This window comes from Mandrillus leucophaeus, unplaced genomic scaffold, assembly GCF_000951045.1.
Source record: "Mandrillus leucophaeus isolate KB7577 unplaced genomic scaffold, Mleu.le_1.0 Scaffold1042, whole genome shotgun sequence".
Taxonomy (NCBI): Eukaryota; Metazoa; Chordata; class Mammalia; order Primates; family Cercopithecidae; genus Mandrillus; species Mandrillus leucophaeus.
This window is the reverse complement of record NW_012098566.1, coordinates 26,960-50,064: the sequence shown is the minus strand read 5'-3', so window position 1 is coordinate 50,064 and position 23,105 is coordinate 26,960. Positions and strand designations below refer to the sequence as shown.

The window sequence follows — 23,105 nt, the reverse complement described above, 5'->3', positions numbered from 1 at the left end:
TAGTAGTTACTAAATCCAACTGACTGAATATAACCAAAGTCATAAATGGCTTAGCGTTCACTTTTAAAATAATGTATTGCCAGGTGCAGTGCCTCACACCTGTAATCTCAGCACTTTGGAAGGCTGAGGCAGACGGATTGTTTGAGCCCAGGAGTTTGAGACCAGTCTAGGCAGCATGGTAAGACCCTGTCTCTACAAAAAAATTCTACAATTAGCTGGGCATGGTGGCACATGTCTGTGGTCCCAGCTACTCAAGAGGCTTAGATGAGAGGATCATCCATGCCCAGAAAGGTCAAGATTGCAGTGAGCCATGATCATGTCACTGCACTCCAGCCTGGGTGACAGTGAGACCCTGTCTCAAAAAGAAAAGTAATAATAAAAACGTATTACTCTTCACGCAAAACAACCAATAAAAGTGTACTAAAAAACTCACCCACAAACCCAAGACTAAGTAGGGAAGTCAATTTTATTTTAAAATTTTATTACATTTATACTAAACTCCTGTTTCCAGAAATATAATTTAGCTCTTTTAAGAGCACTAGCTTTTAAAATTTGAAAATAAACAATCTAATTTTAAGTGAAAATTACATTAGTAAATAAACATGAGAAAATAATATGTATGTAGTAAAAATAAATTTAAACACAAGAAACACATGGGCACTGCACATTTACTTCGTAGGAATGGCTCTACTTCATAATGCACCCAGTTAAAATCAGATACTGTCTTCCAATGAAAACATAAATGATTCACTGAAATCATAAGTTATTCAATGCCATCCCTCCAAAGGGATTCATTTTAATTGCTAATTCAACAATAATTAAATCATGCTCTTTATTTCTAATAAGATTGAAAAAAAACTTAAAGGCCTATTACTCTACATTATAACTCTTGAATCTACACAGTATCTTCACTTGAGAGGGGAGTTTGATCAGGGTTCTAAGTTTTAAAATAAAGATAGCAACATAGACATAGGAATGACTGAAGGTCTTGAAAATTAATACTATCACAAAATAAATTCTCTTGGACCACCCCCTGCCCCCCGCCGGCAAAAAAAAAAAAAACCTTTTCATTATAAACGCCAGTGTTTATTTTTAATTGAGCATGTCAAAATTTAAGCCTCTGGCACTGCCAAAGATCAACATAGTAGGTACTGAACCTCTTGAAGAAAAGAACTTGAAACACAGAGATCACAAGCTGACTAGTGTTTGCAATTATAAGCTAATTAGATAGAAAATAACTAAGACAATAACTGCAGAACTTCAGGATTTCAAAGTTTTGACACAAAACCGATGCACTAGCTTATGAACTGATGCACCATCTTATGATACTAGTTCAGTATACGTTGCTGAAAGGCAACAGAATTTGTCTACAATGATAAATAGCAACTACAACTTAAGGAACAGAGTGTACTCTACGTAATCAAGCTAAAAAAGATAATTACAGAAAGTATCAAGTATAAAATGTCTGTCTTCTTGGCCTTACCTCAAGTTTATCTGACAACATCTACCTGGGATTTAAAAAAAAGTCTTAAAGAAAAAAACAAAATACCCTGAAAGAAAATAAATGAATGAAAATATGAGCTCTTTTAAGTCAACAGAGAAAGTATGTCTCAAACAGACACACACGTGCGCATACGCACACATGGACACACATACATCCCTCTAGACCTTAGAATGCCTTGCTTCCATAAGCCCAAATAAGAAAATGTTAAACCCCAATAACAATCTGATTTGTTTCTCCAGATCTCTTGTATTCCTACTCATTCTTAGCTTTTACAAATCAGTGTTTCAAGATTATAGTAAGATTATTTTAAAGCTGAATAAATATCAGCAAAGAAAATTATTAGCAGCAGGAACCAAATTAAATGTTAATTACCGACATAAAAAAACATGTAATAGGTCCAGAGTACAAGAAAACACTCATACCTTAAATGACTTGTTTCATAGACACCACACAAACACACACTCTCCACGTCACAACAATCTCAATGCCAACTAAAACAAGCAGGATAAAACTAAAATGCTTTTTTGAAATGCATAAACAAATATTTTCCTCTAAAATACTTAGCTTTATTAAAGAAATGGTACTAAAAATAACAGATTCCAACAACATTTGCTCTATTTCTACTTATATATCATAAATAAGACAGCTGTTGATGCAAGACACACTCTTTCACAATCTTTCCATATGCACCCAAGCATTCTTGTATCAGAATAAGCTGTTTACCAGCCAACCATATGTGGCTGAATGATTAAAATGACCATCTATACTTTACATAGTAAAGCATCTTCCAAAATTTTAATGTACACAGTGACAAAAAGGAAAAACAAACAAAAAAACAGTAATTCTGAACACATGAAGAGTGATTAAGCAGCTTCATAATCAAATCAGGCTTCATTACTTGCAATAAGGGCAACTCTTTCCATTCCCCACCAAATACTAAAGTTTCAATCTTATTAACATTAAAAGAAAACTCTAGTTGAAACCAAGTAACGAACATGCTATTCAGCTTTTTAGATCTAGAAAAGTAACTCTTCCCATGAGGTAAGGCAACTGAGTAATCTGATTGTATTAGATTGCATTAAAATAATTATACTTAATTTTTTAATACACTAATTAAAAGGTATTACTTTTTTGAAAATACAATAATAATGAGTTCAGAAACCACAAGTTATAGTACTGGGGAAAAACATTAGCAGTGTTGTCACTTTACTGTTTGCATACTTTCTGTAAAAAGTGAGCCTAAGAATGATGGATGACCTGTATCTTAAACTCAAGTAAACGTATCCTTAAACATAAAACCAATAACCTCCCATATACTCCTAAGTCCTTAAGTACAATTTCTGCACATCATTTATGAAAAGATGATTGAGAGGTAATAAGGCCATCCAATGTAGAGAACTAAAGGGTTTCCTTCTATTTAAGGAAAATAAGAACACGTTTCATTTTCAATTATCACAGTATAAAACTGATGGTCCCAAAGCTGCATGACTCTAATGTCATTCTTGAAAACAGGACTTCCTTCTCATATCAGGTGAAATCAGTAAGAAGCTGTTCTGACATACCACTTACACACTTCTCTACAGGTATGAATGAAATATCCATCTAGATTCCGTATGAATTGAGAATGACTAGCACATATAAAATTCTAGAAAACAGTATACCACATTGTAGAAGGCACTAAAGCTTCAGCTTGTGCTCCCATAGCCCATTTTGAAAAGCCAGTTTTCTTTTTATAAGGGCACCTTTGCCACCTACAGCTGACAAGACACACTGCAATATTGTTCATAATAAGCTTGGAAATGTCAAGAAAATTTAAAAAGAAATGCTCATTTTGCAGGTAGACCCAATGATTCTAAACACTGAATACTAATTCATTATTAGTATTCAACACAGTTGCTCTTCCTTTTGAAAGAGAACAGTAGCATGCATTGTCAGTTTTTGAATCCACTTATTTAAGCAATTTTAATCTGCAAAACTATTTTAAAGAAAAACTGTCCTAAACAGTGAGCCAAAGAAAACACAATAGTGAGAATTTAACACAATCACCATAAGTCCTGTGAAGTAAATGTTAAAACTTCTTACATACTTTGCACTTACAAGGGTGTGTATATATTTGCACCAATTTCAAGCACATCATCAAACTGTATATACTGAAATTAAAAAAAAGTAAAACAATACAAAATTCAGTAACTAGCATTTTTTAAAAGAGCCTCCAATGCTTATCTCCAGTCTTTAGGGATAGTACAAACTTGGATCTTTGATGTTCAATTTATTTGCAATGGTTCTTGGCAAACACTAACAAATCACATGACAAGTGTGTCAGCCACCATGGAAATACACAGATTTTTAGAAGATGAGTTTGGGTAACATCTGTTATTTTCATGATGTCCATGCTTTATTTTCTTACTCAATAACAAGATGGTCACAAAGTCATCTAACAACTGGAAAAGCTGTTAGATCCTATCTTTACGTTCAACTAGATTTCTTTCCTGTTTACATCTTGTTGAGAGAATTAAAAGCTTTGGATTTGATTCCAGCATTGAGTGCAGAGGTACACTTGTCGGTCCTATACTGCTTCTGTTTTGGTAGAGAGGTTTTCTTCACTCAGCTGACAATTCCCGTTGTGCTGTACTTTGTTTTCCTCAGTCCTTGGTGCATCCTTGTCATCTACTTCTTTGCTCACACTTGAATCTGGTTCTTTATTGTGCTCCTTCTCCTACAAAGAGTAATTAACGTATGCATTTACTATTTTCCTCAAGAACTGCCTCCTATTATGACAAAAATGTGAAACTTTATCTTTTGCGAATTAAAAAAACTGGGTATTATTTTCTCCCATTACGTTTTCACATGTAAAGAATACGCAAACACTATCAATTTCCCCTTTGTATTCTCATAAAAGATGGACAATCCATGGAAATTAAATTAGAATTGGTGAAAAGAAATTTTAAGCAAGTACTCAATAAATGTTGCTGACAGACTTGAAAAAGTGAGACAGATCTATTGAAAGAGTGAAATAATTTCCAAGGATGCCAGGATATATTTTTAATCTGGAAACCAATGCAAAAATAAGGAAATGTAGAAAAGGAAGTCATTATGCCTCCTGGAAAAGGCTGTTCAAGAACACTCCAATTTCTACCCTCAATTTAAACGAGAATTAAATAAGAACAAACAGTGCCCGGAACATCGTAAATGCTTAATAAATGTTATCAATGTTATTGATGATGATGATAATCCTCTATCAGTATTATAGTACATAAAACTGTAAGACAGATGTTCCAAAATTCATAATTTCAAAATACAAATATACTTTACCAGTGTAAGTAACTTAATTCACAACTACTTATTTATCCAAGTGACAAAAAAGCTCACTTGGTGGAATGTGGTTTTCCATTAGGTCTTCTAACACAACAAACCTAATGTTAACCAAAGTCTTTTCAAATTTGTTAAAACATAAATTGAGGAAAATGGCATCAGGCAGAAATACTATCTATATAAAATCAAATACATCTGTTACTGTTGATTTCTTAAATTTTTCTTGCATGCCACGTTATGATTTAATTTAGTTTTATTTTAGTTGTAATTGGCTCTTATCTCTTCAACATTTAGTTTTTTTAATTACCAATTAAATATTTTAAATATTTTAAAATGCCAACAATGTACAAGACACTGTTCCCCAAAGAGCTTTCAGTCTAAAACCATTTGTATGCAATAAAGAACAATCTCAAGTGCCAGACACCGAATGACTACTGCTTACTTTAAGTGAAGTACTGTTCTTCTCCAACTTCTCTTTCCCATCTTTATCATTAGAACTCTTTCTCATAGACGTTGAACGTTCTCTCTCTCTTCTTTCACTGATGTGGTCCCTTTCTTTTTCTCTCTTTTTATCCTTCTTATTTCTGCTATAAGAATATTGATATGTCAGTTAAATTCTAAGCAATTGAAGATCGATTATATTCTTGACAAGATATCCTTTTCTAACACTGGATAACTAAAATAATGCATTGTTAATAAGCATTAACAGTAAGCTGGTTTGCAAAGTAACATAAATGAGACCTACAACCTGACCTACTCCACCCTTACCCCAGTTAGTTTCTTAAGGATACACAAGTCATTTTGGCAGAGGCACCATACGTTCTCATAAAACACTGTTTTGTATAGCCTATTTAATAGTTTTCGAATATTCAAGATTTGTTTATGTACTGCAATAAGGAGAAAATAAAACCAAATGAATATGTATCTGCCTCATTTTGCAAAGAGAAACAAAGAAAAGACAATCAAATGATTGGTCAATTACACAGGATGAATGGGAACAAGGCAGAAGGAATGGAGACAGGAGTGACATTTTCTGAATGTATTTTTTTGTGTAATTTCAGTTCGTAAGACAAAAGTTTTGACTTTCCTGGGTAAAGCATTTGTTTCAAAAATACAAATATGGCCTGCATCTACAGTATCCTAAGCCTTCCGTTATTCTCACAAAAGCCAAAAACCTATAAGCAAATTAACAAAAGACCCCTCTGCTGGAAAATCACAGAAAATCATTTAAAAAACCATAATCAATTAGTAAGGCAGTGGGATTAAAAAAATAAATATACAGAAATCAATAACTTTCCTACGTACAAACCTAACCTCCAATTAAACATAATGAAAGAAAATACCTCATTTCCAACAGCAACAACAAAAATTTCTAGGAATTAAGACATGCATAAACCCTGTATGAAACGAACGCTGAAATACTCCTGAAAACACTGAGGATGGCCTAATAAGATATATCACATTCCTTGTCTACAGCCATTATCACCCTGAACGTGCCCAGTCTCATCAGATACACCACATTCCTGGACAGAAGACTTGTCATCATAAGTCTATAAAACCACAAAAGTTCAAGAAAAACAAAAAGTTCTATCATAATCTTGGAATAGGAAAAGCCTTTTATCAGTTTTTGACTCACATAAGAAGTCATAGAAGAAAAAGAGAAAGTTATTTTAAAAATGAAAAACCTTTGTAAAATCAAGTCTCACCATTTTTTAAAAGAAACAGCAAACTGAGAATGATATTTATAATCACATCACTAAACAATAAACTCCCTATAATAAAAGAGTTCTTGGAAACAGAAAAGGAAACAAAAAGGCCAACAGAAAAATGGGCAGAGTATACAGACAATTCGCAGAAAAAGAAATACAAATGGCTTTCAAATGTATGAAGTGGTCACTTCTCTCATAATTAAGACTGCAAACTGCTGCAAACCCTTATAGAGGATAATTTGGAAATATCTCTCAAAAATTACAAACATGCTTATTACCTAAACTAACAATGCCACTTCTTCAGATTTTTCCTACACACATGCACACTAAAAGCAACTTAAGTCCAAAGTTATTAATTATAGTATTACATAATTTATGGTAAGAAAATTCAAAAAAACCCCTTCTACTGTAGCCTAGTTAAATAACCAAGGTACTGCCATACAATGGAAGCCTATGCAATTATAAAAAGGAATTGAAGAAGCTCTCTCTGACCTCGTCAAGTGACAAAAAGACTTCCTGGTAGTTAAATGACAAAAGCAAGTGCACAACAGTGTGTATTTTGTGTTACTTTTTGTATTAGAAAAAAATGATACATGCTCATCTTGTTATCTGTATATGAAACTGGAAACATATACAAAAAAACCTCATGAAGTCATTACTTATGGGGACAGTGTAGATGGGCATGAGTGGAAATTGAGACTTCCTGATATATAACTTTTTATCTTTAATTTCTGAATGATGCATATATATTATTCATTCAAAATATAAAGTTAAAAAATAAAGAGATAAACTTAAAATTTTTAAAAATATTTCTTGCTTTCTCCTGTTTAGTTTTAGCACAAGTTTCCAACCTACCTCCTAGGGGATGGAGATCTAGAAGATTTCCTTTTTATGGTTTTTGACGTTCTTGGCGATCTGGAAGAACTCCTGCTCCTCCTCCTACGCCTTTCCCTGAAAGCCAAAAATACATCATTTTTAAAAACAGCAATTAAAATAAAGGGCAATTCAAATATACAAAAGCAAAAGGGTCCTTGATATTCTCATATGAACAGTATTTTTTAGAGGCCAGTTTAAACCTATGTCCTTTATGAACATGTTCAATTACCTAACTTTAGAGTGGGTCAAATTATGAATCATAAATTTTACAGACTGATGAAAACATCATCTAAGACTTCATATTAGGAAGGGTAGAAGACCTCCTCCTTTTCACCTCATTTATTCGAACAATTTCTTCAGTAGAAAAAATATTAATGGCGTTTCTGCTTCTCTCAAGTATGTTCTTTCTCAGTAGCTAAAACATGTTTTGTTTATCAAATACTTTGTCAGGTATCTAGCTCCTCACTGCCCCACTGTGGATTATAATGAAGTAACAGGCCCTTTTCAAGAACTGAAACATAAATTGGCTTGTAAAATGTGAACTTTCTATACCCAATTATTAACAATGTCTACTTTAAAAAGCATTTACATTACTATCATTTTAGAGAAATTGTTTTTCCCTCCAACCTCCTATCATTTCATTACTGTTGTTCTATTAGTTCAAAATTTAGTGTAAAAGCTGCTTAGATTTAAGCAAAATAGTTACAATCTGAGATGTAAGTATGACAGGAATAATTATAAAATAGATTACGTTTTTATTATTAACCATTTTGCTTATCAGATTAGCAAATGATACATATTCTAAACTACTTCAACTCAAAAACAAGGAACTTCACTAGGTCTATAATTTAAGGGATATGGTATGAGGACATATCCAATGATCTATCTCACAAGTTCTGATAATCAGTGACCACATAGCTGAAAAACCAAATCCTCTGGAATTCATGTTATTCTTACCATCTCAGGAAACTGATTCTAAGAGACTAATAAAATATTTTCAAAGTTTTTCATTTCTAAAATAAAAAACGCTCACACGGTATATATAACAGACATTAAAATACAAAGTTCAAGAACTCTGAGAACAGAAGTCAATTCTACCTCTACCTAAGACTCTCTCCTCCACTTTTATTCCCAAGACACTCCAAAATTACACTTCCTAAAATGGAAATTAGATACCTTATTTCATTACATCAATGCCATTCTCTTAACAGCTCAGCCTAAGAACCAAAAATACTTTTTACATAGCATGTGAATGTCAGTGTATTCCAGACTTTAAGATTACACAAAATGGCTCTGCCTTGATCAGTGTAATTGTTTTACTTATTTGTTCAGAAAGCAGTATGTACAAGTGGATGTCTAATACTCACTAGATGATAAGGAGAGGAAAGTCCCCATAGACAACAGCAAGCTAGACAATTACTTGAGAAAGAAATAGTATTAACAACTAAAGTTGGTGAGATTTAGACTTAAATTTGAGTTACACACCTTACCCAGCTACACAACCAGGATCATATTACTTAACCTAATCTGTTTTTTCAACTGAAAAATAAAGACAATTAATAATTTAAGTCTTACAAGGTTGTTGAGGATTTAGGATAAAATCCGTAATGTACAAAGCATAGAGTGTGACACAGAGTAGGTGCTCAATAAATACTGTTTTCTCCTTCCCTTTCTTGGTATCACCTTTATTGACAGTAACTTTTAATCATTAAAAAATTCTTTAATATCATTTTCTTTAAAAGTATAAATTAGGAGACAATGTTAGAAATAAGAATATTAACTATTTTTTGAACAGTTAAAATATTTTTCATTTAGTAACAAATCAGAACATCTGAAATGCAGAAAAATGCTAAAAGACAAGAAATTGTAACTCTTGGCTTGGCGCAGTGGCTCAAGTCTGTAATTCCAGCACTTTGGGAGGCTGAGGCGGGTGGATCACCTGAGGTCAGGAGTTTGAGACCAGCCTGGCCAACTTGGTGAAATCCCATCTCTACTAAAAATACAAACATTAGTTGAGTGTGGTGGTACACGCCTGTAATCCCAGCTACTCAGGAAGCTGAGGCAGGAGAAATCGCTTGAACTGAAGAGGCGGAGGTTGCGGCGAGCAGATATCGCACCACTGCATTCTAGCCTGAGTGACGAAGTGACACTCTGTCTAAAAAAAAAAAAAAATTCAAAGAAAGAAATTGTAACTCTTTACCAAGCTCTTCTGAAAGCATGAAATATTCCAAATTGCTGCCTTTATGAACTAATGTCAGTCATCTTTTATTCTCAAGGCCCCAGATGTTATTGAAGAATACATTTGAGCCAGGTGCGGTGACTCACACCTGTAATCCCAGCACTTTGGGAGGCCAAAGAGGGCAGATCACTTCAGGCCAGGAGTTCAAGATCAACCTGACCAACATGGTGAAACTCCGTCTCTACTAAATATACAAAAATTAGCCAGGCATGGTGGTGCACACCTGTAATTCCAGCTACTCTGGAGGCTGACGTACGAGAATCACTTGAACCGGGAAGGCGGAGGCTGCAGTGAGTCCAGATCATGACACTGCACTCCATCCTGGGCGACAGAGCAAGACATTGTCTCGAAAAATATATACATATATATTTAGGAATGAATGTGAACACTTGAACTTTCCTCTACACCAAACAACTTAAAATGGCCCAAGAAAAAGTTAAATATTCCCATGTCATCAGAAAAAGTAAATTCAAGTTATTAAAAAGGAATTAAAATAGTATTTGGTGCTGTGAAAGGTAATGTCTAAACAATCACAGAAACACAAAGGCACGTGTGACTCAGAATCAACAAAATGACTTTGCAGTAAAGGTGCAGTTACAAGGCTCAAACCGATACCCACAGCAAATGAGGTTACATTAATTCTTCAATTTGTGGTTCAACGTGCTGAAATAAAGCAGTGATCTGTTTATTTTCAGCCTTGTTTTAACATATACTATTGCTTTCAACTTTGCGCTTCTGAGGTAGTCTTTAAAAGTAAGTACCAAGTACTAGTGAGAGAATTCTCAAACTTAATCTCTAAAATAAACTAAAAGGGTTACTATACTTCTTGTACAGAGCGTCAGCTTCCTCATGTTTTAAAACAGTGATGATAATCTTCTCCCAGGCCTGTTGTGAGGATTAAACAAGGTGAGACATGAAAAAGTCTGCTGACATGATGTCTGGCATATAGTAAGTGCACAATAAAGGTCTACGATTATCTTTTATTATCTAGTCAAAGGCTGGTATTAAAAATAAACTACTAAAGCACAAGTTTTAAAAATGGGAAACATATATTCCTTTATCTCAAATTATTTTCTATTAAAAAACCATCTTAAGAATATCTTTAAAAACGTGCTAATATATATTTAATATTTTTAAGATAGTATAGTACAAGTTAGGAACTTCCATTTATAGTCATGGTATCATCTGAAGTAAAGGATGTAGGTTTAGATAATCTCAAATCTCAAGGTTGTTCTCATTGTTCAGCTGTTACTATGGCAACCTGCTGCCACCTGGTGGTAGTAAATCTATTAATAAACTGAAATCACAGTCCTAAGGAAAAACTCCAACCTCTAAAACTGACAAAATAAAACATAACCAAAATTTAAATGTTATGCACTTAACAAAATAAGGATAAAAATTAACTTAGGTGACAAAGAAAGCTAACACTGCAACTTCAGAAACCATTTTACATATTAAAATTAATCACACCATTCAAGAAAAGTCCAGGAAAAAGCCTAAGAGGCAAATTCTTACTGTGCACTTTTTAAAAAGTAACCTTTCCCTGCCATCCCACCCTCTAAGAAAATAACAATTATTATTATTCTATTAAAATAGTGGTTACAGAGAATAGCTAACTTTTCAAATAATGTCCAGTATCATCTCTTTCTCCACTCTGCTAGAGAAATGTTTACTCTGAAATTAGGAGAAAATGTTTTTATATTACTTTACAGGTTCCACTTGCATACAGTAACCTTTTCTCCCTCCATAAAAATTTTTGTTTCCAATTGTCATCAGCAAATCCCTTTGTAAAAATTTTAAGCATCATCAAACCTGCTGGAACTACGAGATCTTCGCGATGCATTATAACTCCTGGGTGGTGTTCTGGATTTTTTATCCTTCTTTCTTTTTTCATCTATCTCTTTGGATCTGTCTTTTTCTCGTTCCTTTTCTTTGTCCTGTTCCTTTTCCTTCTCTTTGTCTCGATCCTTTTCATGCTCTTTTTCCCGTTCTCTCTCTCTGTCCTTTTCCTTGTCTTTTTCCCGGTCCTTTTCCCGTTCCTTGTCCCGGTCTTTATCTTTGTTTTTACCCCGTTCCTTTTCTTTTTCACGTTCCTTTTCCCTCTCTCTCTCTTTTTCCCTGTCTTTCTCTTTCACTCTTTCCTTTTCCTTGATCTTTTCTCGAGTGTCTTTTCTCTTGTCCCTTTAAAAACAAAAATAAATAAATTCGTAACTAAAATAATTCTACCACCTCCAAAAAGACCTCTCTCTCTCTTCAACAATTACCAACACAAGACAATTTATAGCAGCTACAGACATTTACATATACATTTTTATGAAACTCAGGTGTACAAGAAGCTGCTAAACAAAGCTATTAATATTATACAAGCTGAAGTGAGTAGTTTGGAACCCTCATGAGTCACACTGACATCAGATTCAAATCAATAGTAATCAATATTAATACTAGATTACTAAAACAATAAAAAAGGTTTCATTTCTCTCATTAAAAACCTAAACTACAACAGATTTTTAACAAATGAAGCCAATTAAAATATTATCCCTGAGCACTAATAGAACTCTGAGGGAAAAAAAAATTATTGTTAATTTCTCTAAAACTCACCGTGAACGCGAACGACTCCTTGACTTCCGTCTCTCCCTTGATTTAGAGCGTTTTTTATGTGGGCTCTTAGATCTTCGTCTGTCTTTCTGTCTTGAACGTGATCTATTATGGGATCTACTTCTAAAGAAAAACAAATTGTTAGAATATCAAAACTTATTCTTAGAATTTCAACTTTTAAGAATTTACGATCCTTCAAACAAGAAAACTTAAAATCTGTCCTAACAGTATTTGACAATATTTTTTAATTTTCTCTTAAATACTACTTTAGTTACATAATCCCAACGTTTATTGGAAACTTTCCTGGATATTTCACTGTCTGGAACAGAGACAGAAACAAAGAATTTAACAGTTATTTCGTGTAGTTTCAGATGTGGCTTTTGCTAGTCATTTTGTGCCTCCAATCAGTATAGAAGATTTTTCCCTGTTGACTTGCATGTAATCTGGTCATAACACATCATGATGGGGAGTAGTGGTTACATGGTTCAGTAGTTCCTGTGAATGTGTACTGTTTGTCAACAAACAAAAAGAACATATAAGGAAGCACAGTCCTAATGACCGCGCTACTGTGACAGGAAAATAAAAATCATTAATCATAAGTTAAAACTAGATATAATCAAATATTGGATTTACAATGCCTTGATTTAACTATATCAAGTTAAAAAATTATGTGTAACTATAATCACAGCTACCGGTTGAGTATCCTTTATGTGAAATGCTTGGAACCAAAAGTATTTTGAATTTCACATTTTGGGAGATTTTGGAAGATTTTGGAATATCTGCATTATATACATACACACATGTATAAAACTGGTTGAGCATCCCAAACACACAACTGAAAAATCCAAAATGCTCCAGTAAGCATTTTTTTGAGCATCACGAAAGCGTTCAAAAAGTTTTGGATCTTGAAGCCTTTTGGATTTCAGATTTTCAAATTTGTGAGTCTCAACCTGTATGAAAAGAAACCTTTAACTGCAGGAAACGTTCAATTGCAGGGAAGGTAACTGTTATTTTAATTTGGACTAGGCCCCCTTTCTCACTGAAAAAGTGTTTTGAGAATTTGATTTTTTTCATAATGAGGTATCCTAACTACTTACTAAAATGTTAACAAAACAGACGCACACAACTTAAATAGCAAAGTGATTAGACTCAACAGCTTTGGAGTCTGACAATCTGGCTCTGAGAGTCAGCTCTGCCACACACTACCTGTGAGAACTCCGGCTAGTCACTTAACCTCTCCAAGCCTGAGTTTCTTCCTCTATAAAGTAGACTAGGAATCATACCTACATCTCTTAGGGCTGTCATGAGGATTAAAACTGATGATGTATGTAAAACTGTGGAGTATTCTCTAGCAAAAAGTAAATGTTTAAAACTCTTAACTCTCAATGTCATCATTACTAAAAGTTAACATTAAATGTAAACTTTATATCTTTATGTATATATTCCAAGGAAGCTGAATGAACTTCCATAAGTATCCATTATACAGCTAAAACTCATCTTGATAGTCATGTTTTAATAAATTAACTTAGAGCAATTATCAGTAAAAGAAATATAGTTGGGCTGGGCACAGTGGCTCACACCTGTAATCCCAGCACTTTGGGAGGCCGAGGCAGGTGGATCACTTGAGGTCAGGATTTCAAGATCAGCCTTGCCAACGTGGTGAAACCTGTCTCTACTAAAAATACAAAAATTAGCTGGGTATGGTGACATGCACCTGTAGTCCCAGTTACTCGGGAGGCTGAGGTGGGAGAATCAACTGAACCCAGGGGGCAGAGGTTGCAGTGAGCCAAGATCGCGCCACCGCACTCCAGTCTGGGCAAGAGAGTGAGATTCCATCTCAAAAAAAGAAAAGAAAAAAGAAAAAGACCATGCTTTGTGGTATGCTCTGAACCAGAAAAACCTCCAAATAATCCTCATTAATAACAAAATCATTTTTTGTTTTTAAACACATTTTTCAGTTTAGTCAAAATGTTGATTAAAATACTAATCAACACTACAAATCAAAATTTCAATAGCTAATTTCCATTTAAACTACTCATCTACTATTTGGCTTTAAAAATAATATACAATTGTCTTCATTCCATATATACTTTTTTAGCCTCATTTGGTTCAACATACATTATTTTTCATTTTTTTCCAAAGACACTAGATAAGAAATCATATACCACGTTTTTAATACAAAAAGATAATTCATAGCTTACTGAAATCTTTATCACTAGTAACTTAAGAGCCATGAAGGTTAAGGAGTAGATGTTAAGGCAAAACTGAAAAACTGAGAACATTATTAGTCCATTTACAGATATCCACACAGGGTAATCTTTTAAAGTGCCTTTGCTTCTATATACTTAATAAAAAGTCTTACTATAAGATTTGTTTTAAGCAGTCCTTGCTAAAAATACAATTCTTTTGTTTTCCTCAAAGCAATGCTTTCCAACCTTAAGCAAAAAAACTTATTTTAAAAAATTAAGTATAACTCTCATAAATAAGTTAATAATAAAAAGCACTGATCACTTGGCTTCCAACCTTACCCTGCAGCTGAGATGTCAAAAGACAGTGACTAAGAGTAATTATTACATTTTAACTGTGACATTAAATATTTTCATGTCAATCTTACCCACTAGTAGTTTTCTGATTAAGAATGCTAAAAGCAGATCTAATCTAACTAAAGATTTATCACTAGTAGCTCTCATTTTTAATGAGAAATTGTATTCTGAAAATGTAAAATCATATTTTTAAATTAAACTGTAAATAAACAGCAACTTACCATTATGCTGCAAAGTTCATTTGTAAATCAGTTGTTTTCCATTAAAATATTATAAAATGTCTAGTAGTTCCTGTGCTAATCTATAAACTTAAAATTGTAACAATTATAGTACTATCCATCTTTTCTATGTCTCAATAAATAAAACAAGCATCAAAACTTGGACAAAATGGAAACATACCTCCCTAGTCCTAGCCAAGGTCACAGTGACAAGAAACTCCTTCCTCTCTCTAACCATAAGAAGGGGAAGGAACAGGGAAAGGCTGTGGGGGGAGGGCTGGGAGGTAGGAAGCATGGCTCTAGAAGCACTTGAAAATGGTGAAAAAGTAGAAGGTGGGCCTTTAAGTTAAAGGGTTCCTGCAACCCACGCTCGTGCTAAGACTGATAGGTCAGGGTGAGATTCAAGAATATCAACTTCCGCTAGTAGAGGAAGAAATGACAAGAAAGGCCTATCATCCCCTTCCTGATTTCTGGGGGATAGCGGGATCCTTCCAGGTCAGAATCTTCAAGTCAAATGTTTTTAGGTAAGGAATTTTTTTTTTTTCTCATTTAAAGAGAACTCATTCTCTTTTGTATTTGTTCATGAACTTAAGGCTACATTTCCACATGCATGCACAAAAACAGAATATGCTGACAAAAATATGTATGTATGTATACATGCCAGTTAAGAACATGTATACCACGCCTGTAATCCCAGCACTTTTGGAGACGAAGGCGGGAGGATCACTTGAGCTCAGGAGTTCGAGACCAACCTGGGCAGTATGATAAAACCCCGTTTCTACAAAAAATACAAAATTAGCCAGGCGTGGTGGTGCTTGTCTGTGGCTCAGCTACTCAAGAAGCTGAGGTGGGAGGACCACTTGCGCCTGGGAGGTGGAGGGTGCAGTGAGCCCAGATAGAGCCACTGCACTCCAGCCTGGGCAACAGACTGAGACTGCATTTAAAAAAAAAAACAACAAAGGAACATATATACATTATTTCTAATGCTACGTAGACCTTTTGTGTACATTTGTATAGACAGATCTACACAAAAGTACTCCCATAAATAAGAATACTAATCAACAAATTTCAGTTTAGACTGAATAACCCCTCCCCCACAAACCCTTGGAGGGGGGAATATCTGTATATACTTAAAAACAAAAACCTCACAGTAGATAGCAAAATTATTTGCTATAATTTCAAAAAGCACATAAAACTTCACTTAGATCATCAAAGAAACAACAATGTTATTAATCATCAAGTTTCAACTCGTTCCAGTCTTGGACATTAGCTGTCTCTTACAATCAACACAATGAGATTCAGGTCATCAATCTTCCTCAGAAAAGAAGTTGTAATATTACTCTTCAGACTAATTCTATTGTTTCCTTGATTTCCTTTACCCTCACCACATCCTGTCAACATATGGAAATATCCACAGTCTAGTACCACTGCAGCTTCTGTTGCACTATCCTTTCCTAATTTTGGCCTCTGCTGCACTGCCTTATTTCTTGTACATGAAACAACCTCCTTCACTTGGTTCTGAAAGTGCCTTACTGTAAGTCCTTGGATAAAGGCAGTAAAACCAAATTCTAAAGGAGATTTTGCAAACTAAGGATAGACAAGTATACACTAGTATATCTGGTGTATACCTGCTGTTTACTAGAATCTAAGAAAGAACATCCTATTTTTCCTCATTCTTTGAATCTCCTTGATCAACACACACAAACACACAAAAAAGTAAACTGAGCCTGCTGGTAAAACAATGGACAATAAACTGGTTCCTTTTCCCTCCCCCAAATCCTTTCTCCTTCTTTAAAACCCCAACATACACAGATATACTCTTCCCTCTCTGTTCTCTCAAGGCATATGTATGAGTACATATGTACATATAACATGCAATTAGGATCCACTATACATATTTTCACATTTCAACAACAGCCCCCTCCGTACCTTAAAAAACACAACAAAATTTGTAACTTTAGTAATGATCTTTAGGGTACTTCCAATCAAGATGGTATTGCCAAGTTTGCATTTTGAGGTTCCCTTTATACCAAAGAAATGACAGATAAAGAAAATCAAAAGGACAAAGCTATGATGAAAAATAAGAGAGCTTAAGCAAAGTACTATAACTGAAGTTGAAACTGCATGTTACTCCTGTGTTTCAGGTCCAAAAGTGGGCAGAGGAGGCTCTTATCACCAGCAATACCAAGGACTCAAAGTGTTCCTTTGGACACATGGTACTGAAAATAGGGAACTGTGCGAAACTAAGATCTGGGGTGGTGTTCCCCAGACCTGGAATAGACTGGGAAAAGAAAACAAAAAAGCTGCAACTTGAGCAATTATTTTCAGCATAGTCACTAAGTATGTTCCCTTTTCTCGACATGAAGAATGAAAACAGCTTTTGTCACTTCTATATAAAGACTAGTTTACTCTTAGAAAAATCTGGAATAGAGTATCTTTAGACACAAAACTAATTTCTAAAAATAAAAATAAGTTCAAATATTTAAAAATTAAATATCATTAGACAAAATTTCATTCTCAACTACAGAATTACAATTAGAACAGTATTTAATGGTGATCACACTTCAGGTGTACACTACTAAAATTTCTAAATTCTGGTATTTTGACAAAAACTCATAAACTCTTAATATTTTAAATACAAAACTAAAATAAAATTTAAATATGACAGCAGAAATTCTCACCTGTGCTTTGATTGTGATCTTTTCCTTCTAGAATGCGATTTTGAGCTAGACCTGGATTTTGAGCGAGTATGGGAACGAGATCGACCGCCTTTTCTTTCATTGCTCTTTCCAGACTCTGGGAGGAAAAAACCACTTTGCAGTGTAAGCTCAGAACAATTAAAGATCCCAGTTAATAATCAGGCACAAGTGGAATGTACCACATATAGTGCAAGGGGCCTACTCTCTGTACATCCTCCTCCTTCAGAAACATCCAAGAAAGTCATTGCATAAACTCGTTGAGTGCAGCCACCCTGCAGCAGTACATATAAACCAGATGATTATAAACAGCTGTTCGTAATATTATGTTGCTGCCGTAACGTACGATTATAACATGTCTGTAATTCCTGTGACAGTGATTTTAAGTCCTTTCTCCACTTATTCTGCTAGAATTGAAGCTTAAATTCCAAGTGTTGATTTAGAAAATCTGCTCAAATGTAAACCACCTAGATGTTTTTAGAATGGGTTTTTAAATTATTTTCATTAGCAACACAAAAGTTTGAATAGGTGTTCCTTTACCTTGCTAAAATACAGTATCTGTATTTTTTTCTAAGTCACGGGCTCTCTTTTCTATTTTCAAAATTAAAATGTTGAGGAAAAGTAAACCTGCCGAATCATAACATCTTAAATGTATTTACTCTTTTTAGCCTTGCAATAACATTTTTGCTTTCAGCAAATCATTTTTGAGCACTGATTTTGCTATGAAAATTCAGGGCTGATTAGCTCAGACTAAAGTGCCTCAATTCAGTATCACGGAAAAGAATAAAATATGTGCTAAGTTTTTCTTTGACATGAGTACGCTACTTACTATTTCTTGAGTTTCAGTCTTCTTGTTTGTAAAAACGAAGAGACTGAACAAGATGATTTCTAAATTTCCTTCCAGTTCTAAGATTCTATGATCTTTAAACTATGACCTATGTAACAACGTTATGGACTTACCTGGTTCAATAGCTGCTGAGATAAATGACTGAGCTTCTCGTACTCGCTTCATTACTTCTTCTAACTCCTTAGCTGCAGCCTGAGGTGTCATCTCAGGGGGTTTTACTATTGCATTGTTGGAGTGATTTATTCTAAATTAAAAATATTAGCATATCACAAATACACACATTTTATAAAACAAACATTTATATGATACACATATTTATAAATTTGAGGACATCTCAGAAGCACGAGAATGATATAAATACAGAATACCCAAAAGCAACCTCAAAACCATGATTAATCTCTCATCCCCACTTCCTATCATTCCTTGCTAATACAACCAAAAACGGCAGAAAAAGAAAATTGGACCCTAGCTAACTTAATTCAAACAGACAAGATTAAGTGCTTTTCCACAGCTTAGAATTAAAATAAATTAAAATGCTGATACCAATATGAAAATGAATTATTTGTATTTTCAGATCAAAAGATCTTATTGATATCCTGTACACTATAGAAGAAGGGAAAGCTATCTGTATATTATCATATTATGTACATCATTGTAACCAACCCTGAACCATGGCTGAGTCAGACATAGCTTTGAATGTGCAAGGCACATTCTTCCTCTATGAGATAAGAATGCCTTCTCTGATGCACATGAATGGATGTCATGCGTCTTGCTTTACCCCTTCCACACTGAGAAGACAAGTACCCACTAACAACAATTAGTTATCCTTTAACAGAAAAATCCTGATCAAATTGTGTAACTAAAGCAATCTATGAAATTCAAGCAAAACTATATTTGCCTCAACAATCTGCATGAAATAGAGTATCCGGTCTGGAGTTCATCTCGAAGGCTATATCAACGTTTTACAAACAAGGATGTAAGCAAACCTTAAAAGTCAAAATGTCTGGTTTAAAACACTTGTGGGCACTTATAATTTCCTTCCGGAGATTTTGAATTTACCACAGTTATTACTGGAAGTACTATAGTTCAACCTACATGTTAAGTTGCTCAATTAGTCTAGAGTCATAATGTAAAACTAACCTGATTTATTAAAGTCTATGGAAAAAGACCTACAACTGTTGTGCAAGGTATACAATGTTAACATTGAATTAGAACCTAGAAAACAGAAAATGAGAAAATAAATGTCTCTAAATAAAGGAATTTAAAGACTAAAATGGTAAGTATCTCATGTATTCATTTATACTTAACACAAAGTCTTCCTTTCCACAAATTGCCAATTACTATTAAAAAGAAAAAAAAAGCCTTAATTTCATCAAAAATACTTTAAATTTTTTCAAAATCATTAAAATTTCTTTGTTTAGGATTTCTTACTTCAGTGGCCTGTCTCCAAACATAACTCCATTAAAAGCAAGGGCCCTTGGTACAGAATTTTGGTCTGCAAATTCCACAAAAGCAAACCGAGTTGGCTGAGTCTCATCACCTGCCATCCGTACAAACTTCACTTCTCCAACTTGTTTAAAAAATTCAAGTAGCTGATCAGCTGTCGTTGTCTAAGGAAACAAAGTGACACTTTGATAAAATACATCCATTTAAAAAATCAGGTAAATATTACTGTATCCACTGATATGATTTTTAAGAAGAGAAAAAGAATAAGGGCTACTGCTGCTTTGTTTCTTTCTAAATTAGTTACCTGGGAATTCAAATTTCCAACATAAACCGTTCTCCTAATTTCATCTATTTTGGAAGGATCCACGTTTCCCATAAGTGGTGGCTGTGGTATCTCTCCAAGTGTTGCAATGTTGGGGTCTAGTGCTGCTGCTGGTATAGCTCCCAAACTGCTAAGTGAAACACCAAGCTATCGAAAGAAGAAAAAAAACACACAGAACACATATTTTCTATTAGTATCCAAAGCTACCATTCTCTAATCTTGAAAAGAATGAACTCAACAAGAATGAAAGGAGACTAGGGACTCCAAACTTTAACTCATATATATGTCTGACTTATTAAAATAAGGTCACATTAGTTTTAAATAAATTCAAAATATATTTTACTGTCTGGATATTTTAGCCACTTTTCAATTTGACCCTAAAAAACAGGCTGTTTCTCATTACTTGAGGTAGCTATGTTCTATAGTTTCCACAAACAATGAATTATTGAATATTGAACCATTATTCCCAGGGAAAATACAGGGTGAAGTTCCTATGAGCCTCTGGTCACATTTACATTAACTAATAAAATATTTAACCTTATTTTATATGTGCTTCTGTTTAAAGACACCTTATCTGTTATATACTGTAGATTCATTAACACTGAACTCACAGCCAGCAGCACCACAACTCAGGCCTGAATGAAGTTTATCTAATACATGTATTTAATATTTTCTCCATGAGGCACTTCACAATCTTCCTGTACTTAGGAACACTAGACAGCAGTATGGCACTACACTTGTGGGCCCATCTTAACAGTGAAATCACCAACAAAAAGCACAATTCGAAGAACATAGCACTAAACAGACTACGTGCCTGTTTACAGCCTGAGTGCCAAAACAAGAAGATTTTGACCTCCATGCATATAGACGAACCCAAATTTTTCATCACTCTGTGTATGTCCACAAATGACCACAAAAGTGCTGCAACTGTTGATGTGGGGTTTCAAAAAAATTTTACTTACTAAGTGAATTCAAAAATACAGAATTCACAAAGAATGAGAATAAACTGTACCTTGGTCATTGAAAAACACAGACTATGCGTTCCTAATAGTCAACAATTATCATAGCATCGAATTTAACTGAAGTAGTAACTTAATCCTCATATCAACCCTAAGAAATGGATATTATTATCATGCTGAAAGTTTACCTAAGAATATATATCTAAAATATTGAGCCCTTATTTATGCCATGGTAGGAAAAGGACAAAAACCTTAAAAACTTTGAATGATCTTTCTATAACTACTAAATTCAATTTTTACTTTCAGCATTAAGGAACGTATTATTTTTAATGTGAACGTAAACTAGAAGAAATACAAGATCTCAGAATTTGAAAGCAGAAAAAAATTTTTCAGAATTAAAAGAGCTTTCAAAAAAAAAAGACAACTCTTTTCATTTCCACTTTGCTATTAGAGAACATTTTGACCATTAATGACTATATATACAAACATGGCGCAGAACTAAGATTTAACAGCTGTTAAGTAACGGCACTTCCTAAAGGTGAAAGCAGAAGTTTAAGAAATCAATGTCACTTATTATCGCAGCAGCCAGTCTGATCTTTTTAAAACATGTCAAATCATGTCATATCCCTGCTTAAAACCCATGAATGGTTTCTAATTACCTTAAGAATAAAATTCAAACCCCTCTTTCGATGGTCTAAAAAGCCCTACCATAATCTGTGTCCTATCTATCCCCTCCAATCTCAAACACTCATGACCCTCACTCACTATGCTTCACCCATACTGACCACCATTCTGTTCCTTGAACACGTAAGTTCAATTAAAAAACATTTCCCCCCAAGAATCAGAATGTAGGTCTTTAGCATAGCAATGTTATGTAAAAACTACAAATCTAAAATTTTGCACTTCAAAATTTCAGGAACCACTCTTACAATCTAGATAAATTAACTACAATCACATAGTTCATTTCTTAATTCAATCCCTATCCAACACCACAAAGCTAGATTCCACTTCCAATTAAGGAGAGCTTTCTATTTTGCTTTAGGTTGCCTTTTGAAGAAAAATGGCACTTCTTTTAAAATAAATATGGCCAGAATTTTTTAAACAAAAACCAAGAGCCAGTAACAGTAATATCCTTTTCAAATCCCACTTGGAAATCACTAAGGAAGCATTACTAAATTATGATTTAATTCTGCATAGTTAATGGAAAAATATTTTGCCATGTTTTCACCTTATCACATTTTCTCAATATCAGACAAAGGCCTATTTTTTCCCATTACCAAAGTTGTGGATCATTTCACATATTTTAAATGGACTTAGTCCTCATTAACTGAGAAATACAGTTACCTAGATAATCTATGCTATTTAAAATATTGAGTTTTAATAACTGATTTTCTAATGAATAATCTATTTGGGTTCTCAAATTTAAATGAATCCCCTATTACTTCAGGAGTAAATCCAAAACACAGTTTAAGTCAGTGATAAAGTGAAAAAAAAAAAAAAAGTTTAAGCAGTGATTTTTGAATCCTCTCCATTAAAAAAAAAAAAAAGATCCAAATGCAAATAATTTGAAGCTCTCTATTCAACTGGTCACATAGTTTAACGTTCACCTCTTTCATAAGAGGGCTTATAGTACTTACAGTAGTCAAAGGATTTGGGGTCGGTATTGGAAGCAATCCTGCACCAGGCATCAGACTTGTCATGGTTGGAGCAGGAGCCAATAAAGAGAGGGCTTTGGATTCCTCTGGGATTTTACCTGCAGAGGCAAGTTCCAAACATTACAAAAAGCAGAAACACCACACAAACTTTACACTATGATTTTATAATTACCCTTGCAGTTAA

General features: G+C 34.0%; 1 protein-coding gene across 4 annotated transcripts in view; it reads right to left on the bottom strand.

The window, feature by feature from the left end:
• Nucleotides 1-448: 448 nt before the first annotated feature.
• Nucleotides 449-23,105, bottom strand: part of SREK1 (splicing regulatory glutamine/lysine-rich protein 1) — a 36,713-nt gene continuing 14,056 nt past the window's right edge. For 2 of the 4 annotated variants that reach the window (XM_011980357.1, XM_011980361.1), the window contains 10 exons: nt 22,904-23,019; nt 20,290-20,454; nt 19,971-20,149; nt 18,653-18,783; nt 17,678-17,792; nt 12,239-12,358; nt 11,453-11,821; nt 7,381-7,476; nt 5,259-5,403; nt 449-4,220 (listed from right to left, as the gene is read on the bottom strand). In XM_011980357.1, coding sequence (XP_011835747.1) covers nt 4,071-4,220; nt 5,259-5,403; nt 7,381-7,476; nt 11,453-11,821; nt 12,239-12,358; nt 17,678-17,792; nt 18,653-18,783; nt 19,971-20,149; nt 20,290-20,454; nt 22,904-23,019 — 1,586 coding nt within the window. In that variant the 3' untranslated portion in view covers nt 449-4,070. Of the gene's footprint in view, nt 4,221-5,258; nt 5,404-7,380; nt 7,477-11,452; nt 11,822-12,238; nt 12,359-17,677; nt 17,793-18,652; nt 18,784-19,970; nt 20,150-20,289; nt 20,455-22,903; nt 23,020-23,105 lie in introns of those variants that run through there. The other 2 variants (XM_011980365.1, XM_011980371.1) reach the window with 2 other exon arrangements.